At 27.0% G+C, this 25,710-nt stretch overlaps 7 protein-coding genes and 1 long non-coding RNA gene across 29 annotated transcripts in view; 3 read left to right on the forward strand and 5 right to left on the reverse strand.

The window, feature by feature from the left end:
• Positions 1–5,327, reverse strand: part of LOC106787023 (inositol hexakisphosphate and diphosphoinositol-pentakisphosphate kinase 2) — a 19,299-nt gene extending 13,972 nt beyond the window's left edge. For 15 of the 19 annotated variants that reach the window (XM_014749005.1, XM_014749007.1, XM_014749002.1 and 12 more), the window contains exons 1-3: positions 5,099–5,327; positions 4,879–4,986; positions 46–240 (exon numbers count right to left, since the gene is read on the reverse strand). In XM_014749005.1, the coding sequence (XP_014604491.1) occupies positions 46–240; positions 4,879–4,986; positions 5,099–5,131 (336 nt within the window). In that variant the 5' untranslated portion in view covers positions 5,132–5,327. The other 4 variants (XM_014749010.1, XM_014749000.1, XM_014749001.1 and 1 more) reach the window with 4 other exon arrangements.
• A 383-nt stretch (positions 5,328–5,710) lies between these two features.
• On the forward strand, positions 5,711–7,904 carry LOC106787026 (mitochondrial thiamine pyrophosphate carrier). The gene is made up of 4 exons (XM_014749022.1): positions 5,711–6,002; positions 6,098–6,250; positions 6,336–6,538; positions 6,792–7,904. The coding sequence occupies exons 1-4, from the start codon at positions 5,898–5,900 to the stop codon at positions 7,237–7,239; spliced, it is 909 nt and encodes a 302-aa protein (XP_014604508.1). The 5' UTR covers positions 5,711–5,897; the 3' UTR covers positions 7,240–7,904.
• Positions 7,905–8,034: 130 nt separating this feature from the next.
• LOC106787025 (ATP-dependent RNA helicase p62-like) lies at positions 8,035–14,660 on the forward strand. Of its 3 annotated transcripts, XM_014749019.1 has the most exons (8): positions 8,036–8,142; positions 8,270–8,370; positions 8,746–8,787; positions 9,281–10,336; positions 10,692–10,870; positions 10,982–11,041; positions 14,008–14,247; positions 14,363–14,660. In XM_014749019.1, coding segments are annotated over exons 2-8 (1,671 nt in total). In that variant the 5' UTR covers positions 8,036–8,142; positions 8,270–8,368; the 3' UTR covers positions 14,455–14,660. The 3 variants fall into 3 exon arrangements, with proteins under 3 accessions (XP_014604507.1, XP_014604505.1, XP_014604506.1); XM_014749021.1 differs by lacking the exons at positions 14,008–14,247; positions 14,363–14,660 and adding an exon at positions 12,833–12,948 and having other exon boundaries at positions 8,035–8,142; XM_014749020.1 differs by lacking the exon at positions 8,746–8,787.
• Positions 14,661–15,493: 833 nt separating this feature from the next.
• LOC106787044 lies at positions 15,494–16,799 on the reverse strand. Its single transcript, XR_001381735.1, has 2 exons — positions 16,476–16,799; positions 15,494–16,336 (listed from the first exon to the last, which is right to left on the reverse strand). It is a non-coding gene; the product is annotated as an uncharacterized LOC106787044 (long non-coding RNA).
• Positions 16,800–16,804: 5 nt separating this feature from the next.
• Positions 16,805–18,524, forward strand: LOC106787041 (histidine protein methyltransferase 1 homolog). Of its 2 annotated transcripts, none has more exons than XM_014749046.1 (6): positions 16,805–17,145; positions 17,292–17,537; positions 17,626–17,786; positions 17,874–18,115; positions 18,173–18,288; positions 18,398–18,524. In XM_014749046.1, the coding sequence occupies exons 1-6, from the start codon at positions 17,112–17,114 to the stop codon at positions 18,442–18,444; spliced, it is 846 nt and encodes a 281-aa protein (XP_014604532.1). In that variant the 5' UTR covers positions 16,805–17,111; the 3' UTR covers positions 18,445–18,524. The 2 variants fall into 2 exon arrangements, with proteins under 2 accessions (XP_014604532.1, XP_014604533.1); XM_014749047.1 differs by having other exon boundaries at positions 17,049–17,145; positions 17,295–17,537.
• On the reverse strand, positions 18,288–20,309 carry LOC106787042 (pyridoxine-5'-phosphate oxidase-like). The gene is made up of 6 exons (XM_014749048.1): positions 19,821–20,309; positions 19,483–19,639; positions 19,203–19,302; positions 19,069–19,122; positions 18,787–18,986; positions 18,288–18,703 (listed from the first exon to the last, which is right to left on the reverse strand). The coding sequence occupies exons 1-6, from the start codon at positions 19,867–19,869 to the stop codon at positions 18,538–18,540; spliced, it is 726 nt and encodes a 241-aa protein (XP_014604534.1). The 5' UTR covers positions 19,870–20,309; the 3' UTR covers positions 18,288–18,537.
• Positions 20,310–21,089: 780 nt separating this feature from the next.
• Positions 21,090–22,990, reverse strand: LOC106787047 (signal recognition particle receptor subunit beta). The gene is made up of 4 exons (XM_014749056.1): positions 22,519–22,990; positions 21,818–21,984; positions 21,566–21,705; positions 21,090–21,479 (listed from the first exon to the last, which is right to left on the reverse strand). Exons 1-4 carry the CDS (start codon positions 22,607–22,609, stop codon positions 21,143–21,145), a joined length of 735 nt encoding a protein of 244 aa, XP_014604542.1. The 5' UTR covers positions 22,610–22,990; the 3' UTR covers positions 21,090–21,142.
• A 242-nt stretch (positions 22,991–23,232) lies between these two features.
• Positions 23,233–25,303, reverse strand: LOC106787046 (40S ribosomal protein S4). Its single transcript, XM_014749055.1, has 6 exons — positions 25,178–25,303; positions 24,458–24,716; positions 24,122–24,219; positions 23,870–24,041; positions 23,648–23,777; positions 23,233–23,425 (listed from the first exon to the last, which is right to left on the reverse strand). The coding sequence occupies exons 1-6, from the start codon at positions 25,178–25,180 to the stop codon at positions 23,299–23,301; spliced, it is 789 nt and encodes a 262-aa protein (XP_014604541.1). The 5' UTR covers positions 25,181–25,303; the 3' UTR covers positions 23,233–23,298.
• Positions 25,304–25,710: the final 407 nt, after the last annotated feature.

Raw genomic sequence — 25,710 nt, forward strand, 5'->3', positions numbered from 1 at the left:
AAAAAACTTAATTGACATATATATATATAAATTTAAAAATATTACCTTTAAAATAACTTCCTCTGGAAATACAATAATTTTAATATATTCGAATTCTTCAAGTCGCGTTAAAATTTCTTTCATTGGTTTACTCTGAGATTTTTTGGCCATCGCACATATGCCAACCAAAACTTGTTTCCCTTCTCCTTCGAGTTCAGTGCCTCCCATGCATGCATCATCGTTTCCTTCCGACAGTTCGGCCTATAACATAGAAATTAATGTTTAATATATATAAAAGAAATATTTATATATATGTATGTATATATGTATGTGCATGTGGTGTGCAAAGCAAGCAACATTATTTACTAACATTTCAGCATAGCTTTATAAACAGAGAGTAGTTCTACTATGTAAATATACCAAGAAACATGAAATCTATACGTTATTATAATTATTAATATATTATTAAATGTACTACGATAAGCTTGCCAATGCTATTGAAATATATTTTCTATAAAAGATTGTCTTAAACAGTGCTCACCCAGTACGCCTTTAGACAGGTCAAAAAGCTGGGTTCGTCACCAGTATTTTGATCGAGGCTAGTTTCATCATATCGTGGATTATTATTATTCATTCTATTATTTATTTTGATTATTCTTTTCCACTTAATTACATAAGAAATTTACAGGTTGATCACATGTGTTATTGCCTACATAAAAAGGAAAACATATGTCTGTCACAGAACACTATTTGCTTTCCTTTCAAACATTTATGTGTACGTGCAAATGATTAAAACATGCGACATTAATATGACCTAACGATTTATATTTTAGTATGTGTTAAAATATTCATCCAATTAAATCATATAAGCGGTGATAGATTATGTGCAAAACATATTAAAGAACAAGACAAAATTAAGGATAAACAGAAGAACATACGAGGATGCTGAACAAAACCAAATGATACTATGAACTATATGGATCTTATATCGAATATAATTTATATATTTATTTTAAGGTATGTAGATATATATATTCTATATTAAAAATAATCATATAAATATAAATAAGAATACTATCGCAGTAAAAGACTATAATATATTATATATAGGATGTCTCTGAGGTTTGAAGTTGTTTTCTTATTTGTGTACATAGAATACACTGATACTGTTTGGCCAAAAAAGTCTCAGGCACCCTATATATTAATAATATTATAACAAAGTTTTGTTTAAATGTTCTTGTTTATATGAGCGTATCAATTTTAATGTTAAGTACAATGCATTGATATGTGGTTGAAATAAGCAGAATCTCATTATTAAACCTTTGCAACCTACAAAACACTCATCGCAGTAACAGCAAGTATCCAAATCAGCAACATCTCGAATGCCTGATACTGATTCTGGATTTCTTCCATGTTCGTAATAACGCCACTTTTTTAAACGCCACCAATCCTTTAGCCATGTCCACTCCATCGTTCTTTATTCCATAAAGTTTACTCTCGGATTCACAGATGATTTTAAATATGATTCTTTTTTTTCCACAAATAAGAATTTTATTTCTTAAAATGTTAGATACTATTCGATGACTGTTATATCATTTAAAAAGTTTCTTATTTATTTTTAACGCGCTTAAAAGAAGTTAGAATAAATTCAATATGCATAGGTAGATTACAATCATTATGTATTAGAATATTTTGTTTTGTAGTCAGAAATAAAAAGAAAACTATATAACAATTATCGAATCATAAGTAAATATTTATTTTTATAATAGTATCTCGAAAAAGTTCTTTCATTTGAACATATTTAAAATAAATAATAAAAATTAGTTGAATTGGTTATTTACTCACTCACAATATGTATAGTTAAAACATACCATTATCTTATGACTTCATTCTTCTGAGAATTAAATAAAGTTTTTTTATTACTTCATATCTTTATATATTTATTATTATAATCTTGTTTTGCTTCAAATAATTATATTTCATTAATCTTCACAATCACATATAAATTTTATTTTTATAAATATCTCATTAGAAACATTTATATTTAAACTTAGTTTGATCAATAATTATATGGTCATTCTGAATATTGAATGTGACATTTAAAATCGTGTCAAGGTATATTACTTATATATTTTATCTATTAAATTAACGTTATCTTGATAGATATCAAATCTTACTTTATTGTGATGTTACTTTAAAAATAGTATTAGAAAGGCATTCTATAAATTAGATTTAATTAACACGTGCATCATTATTTTTAAATATAGCCGCGCAAAAAATTAGAACATTCTTACGCTTGCTTCGATATTATAGCAACTGGCGAGAAGTAAATGTTAGATCGTACGCGAGAAACTATCAACGTAGAAACTAATCTATGATTCAGCTGACATTTTTACTATTACTATACTTCTGTTTATCTTTAGACGGTAATGGTGTACAAAATATAGCAGAATGAATTACTATGTAGAGTGATTATTGCAAACACAATTTGAAATTATATAATTGAATACATATGGCACACAGATACTAGAAAAAGTATAATAATAATAATAATAATAATAGTACCAATAACACTCCTCAAAGAGATAAAAGATAATATATCTTATGTCTCCTATTGTCAAATAAATAAAAAAGAAGGCACAATTGTTAAGGAAAAATAAGTCTTACAATTAATAATAATAAATATCAATTACACTAAAAACATAAAAATCTTGCAATAAATTACATTAATCTATTACTTATGACCATGAATATATATTGTATTGCATCTATAATATATATTATCAAAGTTCTGGAAATTTTATTTAATTTTATTCATTAAACGACACATACCATTGAAATATTGTGCTCATCAAATCTCTGCATAACTAAACTCATAGATCTCATTTAATATCATTTGTAAAGCTTATAATTATTATAAGCTAATGAAGATTATAGTCATATTATATTTAATTTACTTATAAGCCTTATCAATACTTCTTTCATAATTAATAAGATAAAATATTTTGTAGTTAGAGATATATCTATCTCTTTATATAGAAATTATATCATTTTCATAGATTAAAATGTTTCGTAATAAAAAAACTTTAGTAATACTATTCATATGGAATTAATCTTAAGTAGATATAATAAATACTTTATGTATCTTTGCTAACTATACAAATATCATAAACCTTGATTAGCAATTCATAAGTACATAATACACACTGATAACAGAATAAATATAATGAAATATAGATTTTAACATGCCACTCTCAAAAACTGTGTATTAACACGTTGTGTCGAGTATGCTTTTTTTTACCAACAACATAAAATAAACTCACACGAATTATGATTTATGTATATGTATGCTTTACTGTATTCTGATAGATAAAGTTAATTTTATATATGTATATAATCTTAATTTTTTCAAAGTAATAACATACAATTCTACAAGCAAATCAAAAAATTAGATAATACGTTACATTTTGTTTTTATATATAATTATTCAACATATATTAGTATACGTCAAGCATTTAACTATTATAAGAACAAATACGTGTTATAAAAATATAATGCAAATTTACATTATTATTGATAGAAAATGAACTCTACCATCATTATTAGCCAATATGGTTCTGCTTCATTATCGACAATATATACTTCGGGAAATATTTCAGATGTTGAAGTAATAGACATTGAAGAATTTATACTTTCCATTGTAAGAATAAAGTTGAATATATACAGTTATTCATACATATTATAGATCATACACGATTTACTGTAAACAAATATGTAATTCCAATTTGTGTAGAAGTTTAAAAATCTGTTTTTCTATTACAATGCTTAACATTAAAGTTAATGCGTGCATAGATAACAAATTAATTAGAAACTTAATAGGAAAATACCTAACGAAAATGAAAAATTAGATGATATTGCTCAAAAAATATTGATATTATCATTTGTTGAATTTTGATATATCTATTACTTGATAAATATATAGTATTTGCAATGTAAATCAGCTGTTAAGTAGTAAAAAAACCAAATTATGATATCTTGATAATAATAACACTATAAAAAATGCACAGTATAAATTATTTTAATAAATACTTTTATATGTAGCACCATAAAAAAAGAAACAAACTATAAAAGACTTGAATTAAAAGTTATAACCACGTACAAACATGCTTTGCATAAAATAACCAAAAATATAAAGTGAGTAGTGGATACTCTATTTTTAGATAATTGGAAACTCCCTAAGTGAACACTGTTCTTTATGTAGTGAAAGTTACTCTATAACAATAAATAATAAAAAGATTTAGATAATATTTAAAAAAAATATATTTTCATATAATTTTTGATAAGAAAAGTGTTACATATAAGTTTACTGATGACGTTGTTAAATTATCTGACATTTGTACTCTTTGTAAGTATGAATATATTTTCATGTATATTATCTCACAAATTAGTGTTATATAAGTTTGCTCTTTTTAATATATATATACCGACAACACACCAAATAGATAAATAAATATTTTCAATTATTTAAATATCAATTTAAAAAACTTATTGATATATTTTTTATTATCTTGCATTCATGTATTAAATACTTACATTAAACCTTGACAATGACAAATATAATATTTTTCTTAATCTATTTAATATTAAAATATTTCAATTTATAATTTTTGAACAAATAAATATAATATTAATGGACTAAAAATGCTGTGGTATACAAAATTAAAGAAAAATGAAATGCAGACAAGAAAAAAAATTTATTTGTTGCATGTGCCACGATCAGGAAACAAAATTTAACTAATATAATATAATGATTAAAATATAACTGTATAATCAAAAGATAGCAAAATACTTCTATACTATTTACTAATATACTAATACTCGATTATAATTACTGCTTACTCTTTTTGATGAACGATAAATAGAAGATGCAACAGGACCGATAAGATTGGATTGTACAGAATTGATATCGCCTACATAAAATATAGGTCGACTTGCACTCCGAAGACCCTAGAAAGAAAATTATTTAAAAAACTATTATATTAATGTTTTGTTTTATGTTAAAAAATGCATAGATTTCATTGACATAGTTTGTTTGTCAATATTATCACAATTTACTTGCCTGATAACCATGTTCCAATTCAGTGTAAGACATGTCAAATGAAGTTTCATTGATAAATAAGACTGGATTACTTTTCTCAGTTAATTTAATTATTAAATAAGTACGTTAAACATTGACGAACACGTTAGATTTATTTATCTAATATTTAACAATATCTATTTCGTTCGTAGTAGGACCGCCGGTATAAGAATGGAATAGCCAATCAATGTGGTGAATGGATTCCTCAATTAGGTTATGTTATACTGAGTGTCTAGTTATAATCATAGAATTTTATATCTTAGAACATAAATGAATTTGAAAAATATTTTAATACATAGAGAAGATATTCTTATTTTTGTCATTTATGTCATCACTTAGAATTACAACAATTTATGTATATATATATATATATATATATTGTAATCTAGAAATATTTAACAATACATTATAGGTTTTGCACTCCCAATTCAACTTGGAGTGAATTTAAAGTATTGTTAAACGGCTCTTATTTTATATTACACGACTTGGAGTAAAGCAAATTCATCCTTCTGCAAATAAAATTTTTCTATAAAACTTTTTTCTTATGCTTTTGTAAAAATAATCAAATTAAAGGTAAATTTATTGTTAAAAAATCAAAATTCTTGGAATTCATAATAAAGAAGTAGAATTTGATTTGTAAAAAGTTGAATTTGAAGTGCGAAACCTGCATTATTCTCTAAAATAGAAAAATAAGAGTAAATTATTTTTCAATTTTTAGTAAAACTGAGAAAGTATAAATGAAGAATCGTGATATTTATACAATAAACACTTAATAAGAACAATGAGTAAAGAAAGTAATTTAAATCATGCAATTGCAGGAGCTATCAGCGGATTTCTTACACGATTTACTTGCCAACCTTTGGATGTTGTGAAAATAAGATTTCAGGTAATATCACAAGTTTATAATATTATGATATTATTCAAGTATTTATATATTTCTTTTTATTCACAAACTCATATGTGTTTTATATTTGTTTATAGTTACAAGTTGAACCCATAAAACCGTACCATATAAGTAAATATCAATCTATTTTCCAAGCATTTTGGTTAATATTAAAAGAAGAAAGAATATTTGCATTATGGAAAGGACATTTACCTGCTCAATTATTATCTATAAGTTATGGGGCAGGACAGGTAAAATATAATCTTAAATATAAAAAAATATGACTGAAAATATTATAATAAAATAAAACTTTTGAAAAATTTGATCTTATTACAGTTTTATTCTTACAACGTACTTATGACGTTTTCTAATAGGAATTCAATCTTAAATGAGTGGAAGTATTTGAAAAATTTTATGGTTGGTGCAAGTGCCGGAAGTATAGCTACTATTATATCTTTTCCTTTTGATACAATTAGAACGAGATTAATAGCTCAGTCTTCTAATGATAAAGTATATAAAAGCATAATACACTTGTGTAGGTGAGTTTAATAAAAGAGATTTTTTACTGCAATTAACCTTTTGCACTATGATTTAACGTGCAGATCTACGTGCCAAAGTTGGTGCTATATTTTGTACTTCTTATGTTTGGCCTGTAAAATTCGTGTTTCTCATGTTTGGGTCATAAAATGTATCATGACTTTCACATATTATTATAGTGCAAAGGGTTAAAACAAATTTATTACGTAATCTATTTGTTGTAATTTAAAATATCTGTTTGTATCTTATTTGCAGTGTAATTTTACGCCAAGAATCACCGAAGGTCTTTTTTGCCGGATTATCACCGACATTGATACAAATTGCTCCACATAGTGGTTTACATTTTTTATTTTATAATTTTCTAATAGATACTTATAAAAAATATTTTAAAGAAACCAATATAAGCTTTTACAATTCTTTAATATCGGGTGCTGTGGCTGGTTTGATGGCTAAAACAATTGTATATCCAATGGATTTAGCTCGAAAAAGACTGCAAATCCAAGGTTTTAAAAATGGTAGGAAAGGATTTGGTAAATTTTTTGAATGCAAAGGTCTGATAGATTGTTTCAGAGTTACAATAAGAGATGAGGGTGCGAAAGGTTTGTTTAAAGGGTTATTACCGAGTCAATTAAAAGCTGCAATAACAACAGCTCTACATTTTACTTTTTACGAACAAGCTTTATTATTCTTAAAAAATATTTGATAATATTCATTTGAAAGATAATTATAGGCAACTAGAGAACAAGGAAACTATATTTTAAGAAAAATTAGTAACATTTAATTTATCATTTTTTTTATGTAATACTGGATATAAATAAAATAATAAACAAATATTAATATACATATACGAAAGTATTTGGATATTAACATTTTTAAAATTTAATGAATTAAATATGTATATTAAACTAAAGTATGTAAACTAATTTGGCATATATAATATTGGATAGATTTTAATATAACATGAGTGCAATTTGAAAATGATTCAAAGATGTACATAGTTTTTACAATGTGTTTACTATAAACACGTACGATAAGTGGACTACAGAAGCATTAAATTTTTTTTATGTTAATCATGCCCTGTGTTATTTGGTAATCATATTAAATAATTAATATACAATTATACTGATTCACGGTGTAAAACATATGCATATCATATATATATATATATATATATATATACACACACACGCACGTGTGTGTGCGCGCGCGGTAAGTAGCATGATATAAATGTATAGACCAATCAGAAAGATCTACCATGCAAGTCTTTTTGATTGGTAGTAAATCCGTACAATTATTGCATACCGTAAAACAGTTATTATACAAATTATATATAAATTAGCAAATTTTCAGACATGATAAATATTTTTTTTAATATTTAATATCACTTAAATGTAATTATGGATTAATAAATTGTAATGTTCTCGAACTTTCTAGAAATATATAAAAGGTAAAAGAGATCGATACATGGAAAGTATGCGCGAAAGATGAATTTGGAAGTTGTGCGCAGAATTGTTACCCCCACCACTAATTTTAGGAAGTAGAATCTTAGGTGACTCATATCCGGCATCTGCCTGGGTCGTTCTTTCTGTCCCTGGTAGCAGCGCGGGTAGGTTTAGTTTTCTACTATACTGTTCATTTTTTTTTATTTCATCATCTATTTTTATTCTTGATTCTTCAATACCCTCTCTAAACAATATTTCAGCGAAGTTATAATCGAATTATTTATTTTACAGAAATCTTTGCTGCTTTCAGTTAAAGAAAAAAAAAAAGTTTCAACGACTACACACCATATACATTCTCTTCTGGGACTAAAGCAGTTACAACTATTCAACATGTGAGTAAAGAAATTCAGTTTAATTTGATATCACTATTTTAGTAGGTATTTCAGAATTTTTATCGTTATTATTAACTATGAAACATGAGGTTTAATGGATTATACGCAGTGATTCATGGAAAATTTATAATATGATTGTGTAAATTTCTGGAACTTTCCATCATGCGCACATCGACAGGATTCGCAATGCGCGAAATTATCGAACCGTCCATAATGAAAGTATCCATTTTGTTCTCGCGTATACGATGAAAAAAAGGAAATTAAAAAATTGAAATTTCTAGAAGACATTATTACTTTCCTAATAACTATTAATTTACTTTCTTAGCTATGATTGGATTTAATTTTAATATTTTATTATAAATGTCTTCATTTAAGGATACGAACCAGGAGTACTATTCTTGGAATAATAAGAATTGGGTTAGTATTCTACTAATCCTTATTTTATTTTCGAACAAATATTATAATTGACTAATTAAAGTTAATAGCTAGAAGAATTTTGTAACAAAACATTTTATTTGATTTTTTAAGTAATTGTTTTCCCTCTATTTTTTTTTCTTTTTTAAACATTAACAGAACAATTATCATTTTCTGAATTCTTGCGTGGATAGAATTGTGCAATATAAGATTTACTTATAGAAATATATACGATTTACAAAACGAAATTAATTAGTAATCCTCTTATTTTGGCATGCCTCCATTTTGTATTTCGATGGAGCATGAATGCTTGTAAGAGGAAAAGCAAAATGTGAACTAATGCCTTCGGAGTCCACACACTAAAGTCTGGAACCGTTTCTCAATGTTCACTACAATTGTATACTTTACTAGTAAACTTCGGTTTTTCTTTAGTAATACATTTTTTGTTTATTATTTGTTTTTATTCAATTAAAGTAAGTTTACTTTATTTTTCCAGGACTTACGGATCTATGTCTGGTGGTTATCGTAGCAATGGCGCCAGCCATCGCGGAGGAGTAAGCCAAAGAAATGGGTATGGCAGTAGTAATACAAACAATAGATTTGGAAGTCGTAATGGCGGTACTGGTGGAAATAGTGGAGGAGGTCTTGCTAGTCGCGGTCAACGTAATGCCAATGTAGCTGGTACTAATTTGAGAAAACCTAATTGGGATTATGAAAATTTGAAACCATTTAAAAAAGATTTTTATGTACCACACCCGAATGTACAATCGCGTCATCCTCGTGAAGTCGATTCGTTTAGAGAAGAAAACAAAATTACTCTTAAGGGAGAGAAAATACCCAATCCAATTCAATTTTTTGAAGAAGGAAACTTTCCAGAATACGTTATGCAGGCTATTAGAAAGCAAGGTTTTACAGAACCAACTGCCATACAAGCTCAAGGCTGGCCAATTGCTATGTCTGGACTTAATATGGTTGGAATTGCACAAACTGGATCTGGAAAAACTTTAGGATACATATTACCTGCTATTGTACACATTAATAGTCAGCAGCCTTTGAATAGGGGAGATGGTCCTATTGCTCTCGTCTTAGCTCCGACTCGAGAACTTGCTCAACAAATACAAAGCGTTGTTAATGATTTTGGATCATTGTCTTATGTAAGGAATACTTGTATTTTTGGCGGCGCACCAAAAGGCAGCCAAGCACGTGATCTTGAACGTGGAGTTGAGATTTGCATAGCAACACCAGGACGTCTTATCGATTTCTTAGAACGTGGTACGACTAATTTACGCAGGTGTACATATCTGGTATTGGACGAAGCCGATCGTATGTTAGATATGGGTTTCGAACCGCAAATTAGAAAAATCATAGAACAAATCAGACCAGATAGACAAGTACTCATGTGGTCAGCTACTTGGCCGAAAGAAGTAAGAAATTTAGCTGAAGAATATCTAACAGACTATACTCAATTAAATATTGGATCTTTAACTTTGGCGGCTAATCACAACATCTTACAAATAGTCGATGTTTGTCAAGAACATGAAAAAGAATCAAAGTAAGTAGTTCGTAATTTCCTGAAGTTGTTTGTTTTAATCATACAAAAAGATAAATATTAGAAATATCTGTTAGATGATGAAATTGGTAAATGAAATTCTTTGATTGCATTTACACCTTTACTTTTACCTCTAAGAAGAACTGATATAAACAGATTTAATTTTATGAATGTTAATTTTTTCATATATATTTAATTATTGTCGAATTGATTTGAAAGATATTTTTCGCCAAGAGAAAATGAAAAAAAAAGAAAAAAGTAAACCTNATATATATATATATATATATATATATATATATATATATTTAATAAATAAAAAATAATATTAGTTATATTCAAATGTTTAATTAAATTTCAGATTGGGAACTCTATTACAAGAAATTGGCAATGTTAATGATGACGGTGGAAAGACTATCATCTTTGTAGAAACTAAAAAGAAAGTTGAAAATATCACTAGGAATATTAGGAGGTACGGTTGGCCTGCAGTGTGCATGCATGGTGATAAGTCGCAACAAGAAAGAGATTATGTTTTAAGAGGTATAATTCCCTTAAACTTTTTCATTTATTTTCATCTTTTTCTGTGTGTTGTTACACACACATTTGTAACAACAACATTGTTTAAAATTTTAATTTATTATAATTCAACAGAATTCAGGAACAAGAAAGGTTCTATTCTTGTAGCAACGGATGTTGCTGCACGTGGATTGGGTAAGTAATACATTTCTTCTATTTTATTATTTTTTAGAATAAAAAATATCTTGCAATTTAAAAAAAAAGAAAACAATTTTCATAACAATTACAATTCTAAGTCATGCAAATAAAATGTGTTAGTATAAATTCCGTGGATATTAAAGGATATATAGAGGGAGAGATGGCGATGTAGCACAGACTGGTTATATGAAGTGATGCCTCACTGTTCAATGGATAACGTGAAATAATGATCATTATTGAATAACAATTATTATATATTTTTGTAGGTTATATTCATAGTACTTTCATTCAAAGACAATGTAATCGTATATTTTGCATAAATCTGAGAATGCTGCTTATCAACAGTAGGATCATATTTTCAAAAACAAAATAACCAGTAACGTATAGGTAAATTATCAAAATTTTTATAAAATATCTAATCGCAGTTTCAAGTTCTAGTTAACGTTTAAAGTACTTTTTTTTTTTTTATAAGATAGGAAATATAGATCCTGCTATTAAACTGTAGTATTTTCAGAAGTGAGATACACTTTGTGTGAAGTACAAGTATATGATATATATTCTCAAACCTTACATAAGCTTTTTAAAGACCATAAAATAGAAGGCATTAGTTAGCTGGTATTTTTTTAAACAATAATTTTAGCTTATATATATATATCTTTATTTTTTATCAATAGATGCAACGTGATGAATGCTTTTAATTCTACACATATACAGGACAGTACATTTCAAACGTAATTAACTGATTTCTTCAAAATTATTTATTCTAGTGTCACTTGACGAATATGTCTTTCTTAAAATTATTTTTTCAAAAAATTATTTTGAGAAGAAAAGAAGCTAATGTCGCACTAACTTTTAATAATTTTGAAGATATTAATTTGTTACATTTTAGATGACCGACCTTGTGTACATAGTGAGTTTCAAATCTTTTATGCAATATAATTTTATACATATTTTTTATACACCGGTAAAATTAAATATTTAAGTTGACATAATTCTTTAACATCTTATAAATGAAACTTGCTATGTATTATTTATATATTCCCAAATTAACACGTACATACAGCTTTACTGTTTTTCATTTCAGTATTTGTACATGGAATTTATGTTTAATTTAATATGTACAAATTTATAATAATTTTTTTAATCAATTTTATAGGTGCAATTATACCAATTGTTATATGTCTACATTTCAATTATGGAGATGTATGGGAATTAGTAGATTGCGATTTCATTGTAAGAATTCAAAATAGTCATTTATAAGAGTTCGATAAAAAGAACAACAAAATTAGTATAAAACTATTCTTTGGGAAACATAGTACGTGTAAAGCATCTTTAAAAAAAAATTTTATTTTCTTTTTTATTTGTTTATTACTTTTGCAATGTTGTAATTTATTTTTAGAGTTTATTAATTATTTAAAGTTTATTGTAATGCTATCTTACGATTGAATGTTTTAAAAGTTTTCTAAATATTGATTAATTTTATTATTTTCTAATTTGCATTTAAAAAGTAATGATAAAAAATGTGTGCTTCCACCAGCATAGCTGTTGAATAATTTGCTAATGCAATCTATTCCCATTGTGTTAGTTCTGTGAGCTAAGACGAAGAGGATATGAGATGATGGGCTTGTGTCGAAGACTTGAGAAAACAGTTTTAATACGACAACAAATAAACTAAAAAATAAAAAAAGAATGATAATGATATGAAAAAATGAGAAATGGTTTATTTAGAGATATAAGTGTGGGCATCTTTTAATTTATGTTAATCAGTCTGGTTGTCTTTTGTTTCAGAGGCACATGGTGCACAAAATACGTGAGTGTGCGATGAAAAACCGTAAAGAGAAAAAAGTAATAACATGGCTCACTCATAGTACGTGCGCAATTTGCATAAAAAAAAATACTTGTACTTAATGTGCCTCTGTGTACAGCCTGTGTACCACGGAAGTATTTAGTGGTGCGCGGGCGTTATCGTGCTGGTTGGTTGTGAGATAAAACGCTGGTTTCCATTTTGGTACACCATCACACTTCATAGCCAATGCCCAGCCGGTGTCAGAGACAACAATCTATTGATTTTGCTACTATCGCTACTGTGAAGCTCACGACACAACAGTCCGTGATCTGAACTTGCATTCAAGACTACACACCCCCTGGTGGCACTTTATTTGCAGTCATACGGAATGCAATGTTCAGCAGTAACGGGTTTGTATTTATTATAATGCAGCAGACTTAAGGATTATAAAGTACGCATTAAATGCGTAATTTATAAACTAAGCTCATAATTTGTATCCTTTCATAATTTATAAAACAATAATTCCGGAGACAACGTTATTATATTTGTATTGTATTATTAGTCTCTCTTTTTTTCATTTTTTTTTTCTATTTCTCTTTACTATATTTTTTTTATCTTTCTCGCTCTCTATCAACTTTTAAGCTTCTACTTTTTATATTTATCTATAAAAATATTTTGATATGAATAAATATTAATTTTCAATTATTATCAGAACTTGTCTTCACTCTGTTGCGTGGAATTATTGATTTAGAATAAATGAAACTATAACTTTTATTTTGATCTATCTATTATTACAGAGAGAAAAAGATAACATTCTATTCTATTTTTCATTTATTTAATATTCCATTTTAATGAATGTACGAATGATTATAGGTTTAACTGCATATATACAATAGTAATATGTATATACATAAATATTTTTATGTAATTTAAGGAACAAATAATATTAAAAATTGTAATGCAAGATAGAAAGATAAAAATATTATCAGAGTCCTAGTGATGCTGGCTAAATTCTCTGCGCTTTCACATTTCTGTTTTGATATATACTTTTCTACTATACGAAAGCTAGAGACAAAAAAAAATAAATACTCGTTTAGATTCGTATGATTAAAAAAAAAAAAAATATGCGCATCTAAAAATCATCTTTACCTCTTTTACAACGATTATTTTTCTTTAGATGTTGACGATGTAAAATATGTGATCAACTTCGATTACCCATCATCGTCTGAAGACTATATACACAGAATTGGACGAACAGGACGTTCACAAAGCACAGGAACAAGCTACGCATTCTTCACACCACAAAATAGCAGACAAGCTAAAGACTTGATAAATGTACTTCAAGAGGCTAATCAAATCATCAACCCCAAATTATCCGAATTGGCTACGAGAACTGGTGGTGGTGGCTACAACCGCAGTAAGTTGTTTTATCAGCAAAATTTATTGAAAATATTATTAATTAAATATTACACACATATAAAAAAAATAATCATAATAACAACAATGAACTAAGGAAGTATAAATAATTTCAGATCGTTGGGGATATCAAGCACGTGGTAGGGAAAACACATTCTCCGGAGCACACAAACGTTTCGACAGTGCGAGAAATAATTATAACAGTTGATTGGACACGATATCTATTTTCATACGCGGTACTGAACTAGTTTTACATACAATTAAAACCTAATTTTAATTTCATTAGAAAAAGGAAGCTTCGTATAACTTATCTGTTAACACAACATCAAAGGGTTTGCGGAACATTATTATTAATTTTTTTTTTCATCTGGCCAAATTGTCTTCCTCCGTTTTGTCATAAATATTTATGATCGATTAATTTTATTTTTTTTTTTTTCGTCTTCTATTTCTATTATTAAGTCGTCAAGTATGAAATTCGTGATGCAACGTATTGTCAATTTTTTTTTTTTTTTTTTTTTTTTTTTTTTTTTTTTTTTTTTTTAAATAATTTATTTTATTCATACGTACAGACAGTAGTGTATCTGTACTGTGAATTATTATTTAAAAAAAATAAGGGGTAAAAAAAGAGAATAGGAGAAAAGCTTAAAAAAAAGTAATATTTGATTTTTTTACGATAATGCATCGTAATAATCGTCGCCGTATTTTTTCAGTAACTTTTCCTTTCCATGTAGACTTTTTACATGTTGAAATGTGTACGGAGGAAAATTAGATATATATATATATTTAAAGAATTATTATTTTAAAAGAAAGTGAAAGGAGAAAGCGGGAAAGTTCTCTTTAGTACTAAAGATAGTATCAGGCTCGGGGTGAACAAACTAAGAACTATAATGCAAATAACTCCCATTGTAATTTGATATTATTAGCAAACATATTTATTTTTTGACACTTTCTCAAGAAAAATGTCTTTATTTTATAAAACATCTTATTTTGGACCTTCATTCGAAAGAATTTATAAAAAAAAAGAATAGAAAAATAAAAAAGAAATATGTTTGATAATAATAAATGTGCCTGATGCCATCTTTTTTTTTTAATATTATAAACATTTAAGGATACAAATGGTTAAATCCATGCTTTTGCAATAATAGTTTCAGCATTTTTTCTCACTTCGTACCTTTGTTGAGAATTATTTAGACTCGTCTCAGTTGTATAATTGAGTGGTATAATAAGGGTATAAATAATTTAGTAAACTTGTCAGTATTCATTCCAATTCTTTGATATGATCAGATAAAACACAACTCTGATCGTAAGCAAAGTTCTTTTTTCAATCGTGTGTTGAGTGAATAAATTAGAGAGAAAGAAGTCATGATGAAAAAAAACTTCATTGTAGTGTTGTGTAGGACTACAAGAAAAGAAAAAAAAAATACATTTCCCCGTTCCATTGGAAAAGTTTTATACAAATAATGTTAAACAAAAAATCGAATTAATTGTTCAAAGGCAAATTATTCGCAAAATGATAAAATACTTACAAAAAAATTAAAAAACGATACAAAATAATCCTTCTACTATACAACAATATATTCTCCCATGACATTAAAAAAAGAAATTGATGTTTTTATAAAAGTGTTTAATTTTTTTTTTCAAATTAAATGATTGCACCTTTATAAGACTAATGCACATTGATGTATTATTCCTATGTTTACAGCAATAAAAAAAAAACCATTAACAAGTCGAAGGAAAATACTTAAATGCGTTTTTTATTTAATTTTATTATTTAACCCTAATTGTAAATTAATTAGGTTTTTCTGTTTTTTGAATCTATTACAATTTATTTTTATCATTAATTCTAATAGAATGTGTGTGTAATATAAAAATCTATATAGCACAATATACTATAGTAGGAAAGAAAGTAATATTTTGTGAGAGTTTTTCTACGTGTAGTATAACATTATTATAATCCTGTATGTGTTAATACATATTTTGTGTTCTTATATTGTTTTAATTATATTTAAATATTGTTTAGTTATGATTAGTAAACTGGTTTCGAAATGGTGGTAGATTTAGTATCCTAGTGGTTCCCAATAATACCAGTCCTGAAAGTAAGATAAATAATAGTCTAATAATAAAATAACCTTAAAAAATGTACAATATTTATAATACTATAAAATATAAATGTACTGAACAAAATTGGTAAAAAGAGAAAATATTGGTGTTGTAATTAATGCAATATACCACTTGCTAAAGTATACATCACTGCTTTTCCTTTAGTTTTTTGTAATTTCTTACTATTATAAGAAACATAAAGACCTGCTCCAATCAAACCACCACCACTAATAATTCTGCAAGCCAAACAATCTCGATTTCTGTTAGTAATTATACTGTTAACTGTGCTTGACATTTTGTATAATAATAGTAATAATATGTATATTAGTTTTCAACAAATGATTCAAGCTTATGAATTTGATACTTTAAGTTAGCCTAAATTGTCAGATGAGAGTATACTTCAGAAGAGTGTTTCGATAGAATAGGTTACATTCGATAACTTTCGATCTATTGAAAGTATCGTTTTCATGAACGATTTAAATATATATTTCGTCTGTAATTGAATGTATTTTGTGGATTTAATTTTACTACGATATAAAAAGATTAATTAAATTATCGATGCAATTAATATTAAATAATATTACATTAAATTGTATTACTACATTAAATTTATTTTATTTTAATTTGTTAAAATGGTGATAAGAAAATGTTGAAAATGACCTGAAATTAAATTTTATAATATATAAGTGTGTTCTACATTTATATATCTGTTTAAATTAAAATTTTTATCAAGATTTATAAACAAATTCTAATAAAAAGGATAAAATGTTTAAATTTGGATTCTCCAAAACAAATCACGGTAAAGATATTCATCTATTAAACATTTCATAATATTTATTAAAAAATAAATAAATTTGATATCATGTTTGAGGTTATACCACCTTAACTATCGTCGCCATTTTTATTGGCGCCATAATTTAAATGTGTTAAACATATATTTTATAGAAGATAATATTGATAAAGAAAAATCTACTCTTGATTGGATGGATGCATCTAGGATTGAATTAACATCATTTGATTACGATCGAAATTATGAACCTGATGAATATTTAGAAACAAAAATCTTTGATGAAATAAAATTAAAATTAATCCGTTCTGACAAAGTACTGTGCAACTTAATAAAAAATAATTCATTAAATATTATTGAAGCAGAATCACAGCATTCTGATCTTATACCTGCTAAATATGAAGGTATATCATTTAATTATAATTTAGTTATAATTAAAAAAAAGAAATTTTCTATAATATTTATTGTAAAAACTTATTTCTAACTATCAAGGTGGTTTGAAGATATGGGAATGCACTTATGATCTGATTGAATATTTAATTAAAGAGAATATAGCATTTGAAAATAAGTTAGTGCTGGATTTAGGTTGTGGTACTGGAATAATTGGATTAGTAGCACTCTTGAAAGGTTCTCTCGTTCATTTTCAAGATTATGTTTGTATATTTTTACTATTGTTTTACTATTTTTATTATCTAGAATATTTAAGATAACTTATATAATGCAATGCATATTTTGTACAGAACGTAGAAGTAATTAAGTCAGTTACTATATCAAATGTTCTATTAAATTTTGAAGACAAATGGAAGATATTAGATAAGTGTGAATTTTATTGCGGAGATTGGGCATCATTTGTAATGCTTTTCGATAATAATGAGGATCAAAAGTATGATTTTATTTTTACCAGTGAAACTATTTACAATCCTGAAAATCATAGAAAATTATATGAAGTTTTTAAAAAGAGATTGAAACCTAATGGCATCGGGTAAGAGTAATATCTATTTCAGGATTTTCATAAATATTAAATAACTGATTATTTTAGATTCGTAGCTGCGAAGACGTATTATTTTGGCGTGGGAGGTGGGATGCGTCAATTTGAAACTATTGTAAAGGAGGATCAAATGTTCAACACTGAAGTGGTATGGAAAAATTCACAAGGTTAGTAACAATTGCTGAAAATATATTTTTTCTAATATTCATAACAATTTTCTCTCTCTCTCTCTCTATAAGTAATATCATAATATTATTTTATACTTGTTTATTTTAGGCCTACAAAGGGAGATATTAAAGCTTTCCTGGCTTAAAAAAAAATAAAATAAAAATAAGAAGAATATGTATATGTAATCTAATTGAAATTTAAAAGCATTGGAAGACAAATATATAACTAATTACAACAAATTCTAATTATTAAGGCGATAATCTTTCATACACCCAACCATTTTTTCCTTCGTGAACGAAAATATTATCAATTTTTTCGTTAGGTTTTGACTTTCTGAAAACAATTCTATCATGCAAGCGATCACTTTGCCCTTGCCAAAATTCTATTGACTTTGGTCTAATTAAGTAACCACCCCTAGAAAAATTAATAAATTGATTTTATACATGATGACTCCACATATAAGAAAATTAATCAAAAGAGATTCAAAAAAGTATTACCAATAGTCTGGTCTTTTAACTGTTTCTTTAGTATTCGTAGCAAGTAATTCCTTTTCTCTCACGATAAGAGTTTTCCTGTTAGCAATGACGGAACTTTGATGACTTGCTATCGATCCTATTTGACTAGGATATGGTCGACTATGAAAATATCTATCTGAATCTTCAGCTGAAGTTTTTTCAGCTATTCCCTCTATTCGTATCTGTAATATTCGATAAATAAATTAATAGTATTACAAATTAAAAGATTATGATTTATAAATGAATAAAAATAATATATTGTACAGCTCTGTGTAATGGTTCCCAGTAGAGGGTCATTGCAACATTAGGATTTTCTTCCTAAAAATCAAATTCAATTTAATTTTTATTCTCCATTCTAAAATAATAGAAAATAATCAAATTTGAGCATGTAAGCTTACTATTTCTCTACCCTTTCTGCTATGATAATTAGTATAAAATTTAAAACCTTCCGCATTATAATCTTTTAATAGTACTGCTCTTACAGATGGAAAGCCATCTCTGAAATAATATTTTATTATACGCTTTCTATTATTAAAGTTTAATATAAAGGGTATCTAAGGTTTTTCAAATGACCTATAATTGTATACAATTTTTACCTTATTTTTATGCATAGAATATGTTGACACTATTTGATCAGAAAAACCGTAGATACCCAATATATCTAAGAAGTCAAATTACTTAGTTGCAGTTCCAAGAAATGCAGCATTTGGTTCGGCTATATACGGCGTATGACATGCTTCTGTAAACCATGCTCTGAATTGTTCAATCGGATCTGTGCTTACCAATTGATCTTCCGTGAAAGTTTCATTCCTATTTTTATATCTTATTCGCATACCTAAAAAATTATAATTAAAAATAACTATTAAATAAAAATATATATATATAACTATTATCGTCACTGTGTAAAATTATTCAAAGAAATCTGGCAAAGTTATAATATAATTTAATTAAAAATCTATTTTCATTAGAAGTTATAGTGTGATTAAAAATAATAAATATATATATTAGAAATTTACCTCCTATATCAATATAATTTAGAGTCAAATCTTGGGGTTTATCCGACATGATTCCTTCCAACGTTAGAACAATAACACGACTGATTACACGTTGGTAAAACGTTGCTAGTTATTTAATGTTTCAATCGATACGGCCGTGGAAATTTTTAGATAATACAACTTTAAATAAAAAATTTTATTTTAATGGATCTTTCTTATTTAAATGTTCCTCATTATTGATTATCACTATAGTTGTTATCTTTTATCTTATTGCAAATATACTTTAATCACTAGATTTTAAATTAAATTTGTATTTTATTCAAGGTTATTTGATCGGTTTTCCTCTCAAACCGTTATCAGAGGTAAATACAGTACCGTATTATGAGCTAATTGGTGCCAGGGTTAACATAATTATTCTTACTCATTTTCTTAGAATTCTTTTTAGTCATTCTTTAAATGTTATTTATCAAACTGCAGTCTCGAGGAACGATAACCTATTCAACTCTTTCTACTTGTGAGTAATATTTTTTTATTTATCAATAGTTTGGAATATTTTAGAAATAGAAAACTTTCATTATGTTCGTCAAACACACTTATATTTGTATTTAATTAATTGTAAGAAAGTTTTGTAGTACTCTGTCCTTGTTTATTAGTGTTTTCTAATAATCAGATAGTTTTTATCATTATTTTATATTATACGTAAAATGTAGGTTAAATATTTAAAACATGAGTGAATAAATGCAGTGGTGTGGAACAAAATGAATATTTATGAATTTCAGAGGAACTTCCATTAATTTAATATAATTTTTAAAGATTTTAACAATTTTTATAATCATTCGATATAATAAATTTGTTCAAGTAGATTGATGATATTTAATATAATAAGCTTAGAAAACATTTGAATGGTACCAATTGGAAGTCGTTATTGTAGTATTTTCTTATTTAAAGTTTATCAACAACGCTTACTTATTTTTCAAGTAATATACTTCTTCATATTATTTTAGTTTTTCCAACAGTGCTCTTTCTTAGTTTTCATATGACATTCTTTTCATGTTGTCACAGCTTTTTTTGTTTTATTTACTTTTCTTGATAAAAAATATATAAACTATTTATGTATATATATATATATAAATATATTTACTTATTACGATAATAAACATTTGTATTTATTTCTATGATGAGTTATTGTAATAAAGTAGGGATGATGTGTTCATAAAAAATAGAATCGATTCTGTGTGTAGAATGTTTGGATATGTATAACAAGTGAAAAAAAGAGGAAAAAGCAGTTACAAACAAATAATTTATATATTAAAAAATTAGAGACAAGAGAGAGAGAGAGAGATTCACGCAACACGTTCTAGCCATTCTTGTAATGCTGTCATTTGAGGCGGTGTTTCAGGATCTTTGACAAAGGCACTCGATTCGGCAAATGTAACTTTTGAATTGAGTTGATGGAATTGAAAGTCTTTGCTATGTTTTCCAAGAAGGGTGTTTTTAAATGACGCATCCATAGTTTCTAGTTGATTAGGTTTAGTCAGTTTTAAAAGATTCATTTCTTTTTCCAGTAATGATTTGATTACGGAATAACCCTTAGCCATAGTTTGATCCTGTTTATTGCACAAAATTAATATCGGTAATCTTCTGACTTCATCTATATCTGACAATAAGTTGTATAAATATCTAAAAAAATATAATTTATAGATTGTTTTATGAAATATTAGAAATATTCAGATACAAGTTAGTATATTAGTACTTTCAATACTCACTCTGCTACATCTCGAATATTTTTCTGAAACGTAACAGAATCAACGACAAAAATAATTGCTTTCGCAGCTAATTTATATTTGTCAAAGAATTCATAACGTAACCGCTCATCTCCGGGTAGAGCAACAATCCTTAATGTTTTCTGAATGAATAATTTATTAAAATTATTAATACTTTAGGTTTGAAACTGCTTTTCGATAGATTGTTATTTCATAAATTGTTAAATATGTTATTAATATTATTCGCAGACTTACATTATTGATTACCATCTCTCCTATATTTTCTTTAACAGATGTATAAGTTTCAACAAATTTGGAATGAACCAAACGCGAATGTATCAAAGTTTTTCCAGCATCGCTAAGTCCAGTCAGTAATATAGTCTGACCGATAAATTTTTTTTTACGCCATTTAGCAATCACTACTATTGACAAAAACAAAATTATCCCAGTTTTAATAAATACGACAAAAAGGAAAAAATACCAGCGTAGTTAAACATACAATCGAATCAAAATGTTTCTATTTTTTTATTACGCGATTCATAACAGAATGTTTTATATCATGTGTTTATTAAACTGTATCCTACTAATAGTGTATATTGTACACTCGTATAATTACTATACAAAGAAGCAAAATACACTATGCGCTTAATAGAATTTTTCTGTTACCAAAAGTGAGTATTAACGATATAAAATAATTATGTTCTATTAATATGATTTGATGATTGACAAAATAAAGATTTAAATGGACATGTGTTTTTATCTATGCACACAATAAAGTTGGATATGACGTTACGTATAATATTAAATCACTTTTGGTAACATTTTTATATAAAACTAATGAATCGAAATACACGATCATGAAATTTTATCATATATAGAAAACGAAATAAAAAATGAAATTCAATATAAAGAGACATATGCGTGAGCTAACCTATAAATTTTATTTATTTAATTACCTAAAGTTATTATTAATGCCACAATAAATGTAAGAATAATTTTTATCGGTAATTCAAATTTTTCATTTGGACGATTCGTATCTTCATCCATTGTTAAAATAATTTTACTTTTATCTCAATAATTCGTATAGAAACACACGTGTGTCAACGATATCACTTATCACCCGTCTTCTCTCTTATGAACTGCCATATTGTTCTATAATCATTTTTATCGACGCTTATGTCGATATTACAGATTTCAAATAATACGATCGATAACTACTTACCACGTGAGTTACGTGGATTAATCAATAGTTTACGCATTTGTCCGTCAGAGGAAAATTAAAATTTTTAAATCTTTCTCTTAACAATTACCGCGCTACAATTAAAAATCGACGAAAATTCATTCTGAATAATTATTCTTAAAACTAATTCATTGTTACTTATGTTGCACAAAGTAAATCTGTTTACTTTAAAAAAAAAAAATGAAATAACGAAAAAATTAATTAATTGTATAATAAAATAAATAAAAATATCTTTTTTGATTTCTTGTCTCCCAAAACCAACAAGAACGTATGTTTTTATAGTAGAAAATATAATGGTTGATATTAACATTGCAAATGAATCTTCCAAAAATAATGGAACAAATCGTAGAAAAGAAAAATTTATTTGGATGATGGAAAGAGAGAGAGAGTACTGTTATTAACGTCGATGGAATAAATATGCAAGAAACAATTTTGGAGGGAAAAGTTACCATTGTTACAAATATCAGTTCATCCAGTATTTTATTAAAAATATATATTAATTTACTCCCTTTGCTGCTAATCTCTTGTCACGTTCTTCCGCAATGGAAAGCTTGACACCTTTATCTCTCGGTAAACTGATATATGCCTTCAGACCTTTGCCAATGATAAATACGTTGTTCAACCTACGTAAATTTTTCGTTATTAGAAATTGTTCATATAAAATAAATCCATTGTGCATTTGTATCTTTTGTAAGAAATGCAGAAAATCCATAAAAACGTAATCAGTGACCATAACAAACTAAATTTCATTTGGCCACGTTGAATACAAATGGTCTTATAGCAGATACAATAGCTTCTCATCCCGTGGCTAAATTAAAATAATTCATTTAAATGCATTAACGTACCTAGTGGTAAAAACGTGCCCTTGAGARTCTTTCATATGRCAAATATCAAAAGATCCAGGATGCCGTTCGCGACTAACGACCGTTCCCACACGACCYAAATTCCTTCCCCCAGTGATCATACACAAATTACCTACATGTAAAGAAGTATAGATAATGTTTAATGTTCAAGAAAAATTCTTATAACTAACGTCTCACGTTAATATATTGACGATAAATATTTACCCGAATCGAAACGAATAGAATCTAAAATTTTGCCACTGGCAATGTCCAATTGAATAGTGTCGTTAACTTTGATAAGTGGATCAGGATAACGAATAGTTCTTCCATCGTGGGTAACWAGGAATGGAATTCCCTTGGGACCGGTTTGGACTCGCTTAACTTTGCATAATTTGTACTATAAAGAAAAACAATATATGGGATAAGAATGATCCATATGAAAAATAAACAAAATTAGCAAAAGTATTTTGAAAATACCTTGGCTTCTTCCGCAGTGATACGATGAATAGTGAAGCGGCCTTTTACATCATAAATTAAACGGAAAAATTCACCAGTCTTTTCGATGGTTATAACATCTGTAATGAATAAAACAATTAATTAATACATTCCTGTAACAACTGTAACACTTAAGTATGAATATAACATTTGTACTCCTTCTGGGTAATACAGCAAGAATATTTWTTTCAATTCAACCTGCGACCAAAAGAAAGGAGCCTGTTTTTTTTTGGCCAATTATGACTGCAGTATTTATTTATAAAAAGTACAACAGCTTCGATRAGGCCATGGAAAAATAAAATATGACGTTTTATGTACCCATAAAACCAGCAGGATAATTAGGATCTGTGCGTACTTTGCCATCAACTTTGATAAGTCGTTGCATCACGATCTTAGTAACTTCGCAGTTGGTCAAAGCATACTTCAATCTATTACGTAAAAATATAACCAAAGGAAGCGATTCTCTAAGCTTGTGTGGTCCAGTGGACGGACGAGGTGCATAAACACCTCCCAATTTGTCCAACATCCATGCTTTAGGTGCATTGAGACGCTTTAAATGTTTCTTAGGACCGCGAGCCTAAATAAAAAAAATGAAACATTTAATAAGAAATGTTAATAACAGAAACGTGTATAATATGTTAACGCGAAAATATATAAATAAAAAAATTTTTACGATAAATGAATTTCTTTACTTAGGTTATAATAACAATGTGTACTTTCTACAACARTAAATAATTATTATTTATAAATATTTTGTTACATATCAGCAACCCAATCATCTAAAATATTGAATATAAAAGAAAGAATACCTAGTACAATAGAAAATTGTAATCTTTAATGTAAAAAGAGAAACCCCGCACGCCTTACAGAATAGTGTTTTTCAAATTCTTTCGACACAATTTACTATATATATAAAATTAATCAATTCCAATGACCATTAATTAATACACAATACACTTCATGTAAAACTTTTTGATTATTTTGCATTATAAATTCGATGCAAGCAGATATCAAATAGATAACTTAAAGCTAACTTACCATCTTGGTATTCTTAACCAAAAAGGCACGTTCAATTCCTCGATGAGGCTACACAAATCCGGTTGAGAACATTAACATGTTTCCGATAAAACGTTCTCATTCCTACTGCCCAATCCTAAAAAACCACATGGCTTCCTTGAAGACTCTTTGTACCTAAAAATTTCTTTCTAGGGACTTTACTTTTGAAACTAAATTTCCCTACATAGTGCAGGTATGATGACAACAAACGATATTCGATTATTAACTATCGATTCTTTCACACACACATCTATCGATTATTTTCATTAATATTTATTTTTATTATTCTGAAATCATAAAATTGTTTTAACAAACTATCCAACTAATAGAACTAGTTTCAAATGTACAAATTGTGTTTAAAAATGCTTACAGATCTCGAATTAAGTAAAATTACTATGATAGGAGATTTGATCGTTATAAAAACGAAGCTATATACAAGGAGGACGATTGAGTTAGGCGTTTTAGTCGAATTTGTGTTGTTGAAAATGACTAAATATCGAGTACGATAATTATCC

The sequence above is a fragment of the Polistes canadensis genome, unplaced genomic scaffold (genome assembly GCF_001313835.1).
Source record: "Polistes canadensis isolate GaletaPanama2010 unplaced genomic scaffold, ASM131383v1 scaffold_90, whole genome shotgun sequence".
NCBI classification, from domain to species: domain Eukaryota; kingdom Metazoa; phylum Arthropoda; class Insecta; order Hymenoptera; family Vespidae; genus Polistes; species Polistes canadensis.

Bases quoted from the DNA above. Each gene is read 5' to 3' on its own strand.
- LOC106787026 (XM_014749022.1), top strand. From the start codon at position 5,898: ATGAGTAAAGAAAGTAATTTAAATCATGCAATTGCAGGAGCTATCAGC. The intron at 6,003-6,097 runs GTAATATCACAA...ATTTGTTTATAG, and splicing joins TTGTGAAAATAAGATTTCAG to TTACAAGTTGAACCCATAAA. The intron at 6,539-6,791 runs GTGAGTTTAATA...TCTTATTTGCAG, and splicing joins AGCATAATACACTTGTGTAG to TGTAATTTTACGCCAAGAAT.
- LOC106787025 (XM_014749019.1), top strand. The intron at 11,042-14,007 runs GTAAGTAATACA...ATTTTTCTTTAG, and splicing joins TGTTGCTGCACGTGGATTGG to ATGTTGACGATGTAAAATAT. The intron at 14,248-14,362 runs GTAAGTTGTTTT...AAATAATTTCAG, and splicing joins TGGTGGTGGCTACAACCGCA to ATCGTTGGGGATATCAAGCA.
- LOC106787041 (XM_014749046.1), top strand. From the start codon at position 17,112: ATGTTTAAATTTGGATTCTCCAAAACAAATCACG. The intron at 17,146-17,291 runs GTAAAGATATTC...TATATTTTATAG, and splicing joins ATTCTCCAAAACAAATCACG to AAGATAATATTGATAAAGAA. The intron at 18,289-18,397 runs GTTAGTAACAAT...TGTTTATTTTAG, and splicing joins GGTATGGAAAAATTCACAAG to GCCTACAAAGGGAGATATTA.
- LOC106787042 (XM_014749048.1), bottom strand. From the start codon at position 19,869: ATGTCGGATAAACCCCAAGATTTGACTCTAAATTATATTGATATAGGA. The intron at 18,987-19,068 runs GTACAATATATT...CGAATATTACAG, and splicing joins GGGAACCATTACACAGAGCT to ATACGAATAGAGGGAATAGC. The intron at 18,704-18,786 runs GTAATACTTTTT...TAATTTTTCTAG, and splicing joins GTTAAAAGACCAGACTATTG to GGGTGGTTACTTAATTAGAC.
- LOC106787047 (XM_014749056.1), bottom strand. From the start codon at position 22,609: ATGGATGAAGATACGAATCGTCCAAATGAAAAATTTGAATTACCGATA. The intron at 21,985-22,518 runs GTAATTAAATAA...TTTTGTCAATAG, and splicing joins GGCATTAATAATAACTTTAG to TAGTGATTGCTAAATGGCGT. The intron at 21,706-21,817 runs GTAAGTCTGCGA...TTATTCATTCAG, and splicing joins GAGAGATGGTAATCAATAAT to AAAACATTAAGGATTGTTGC.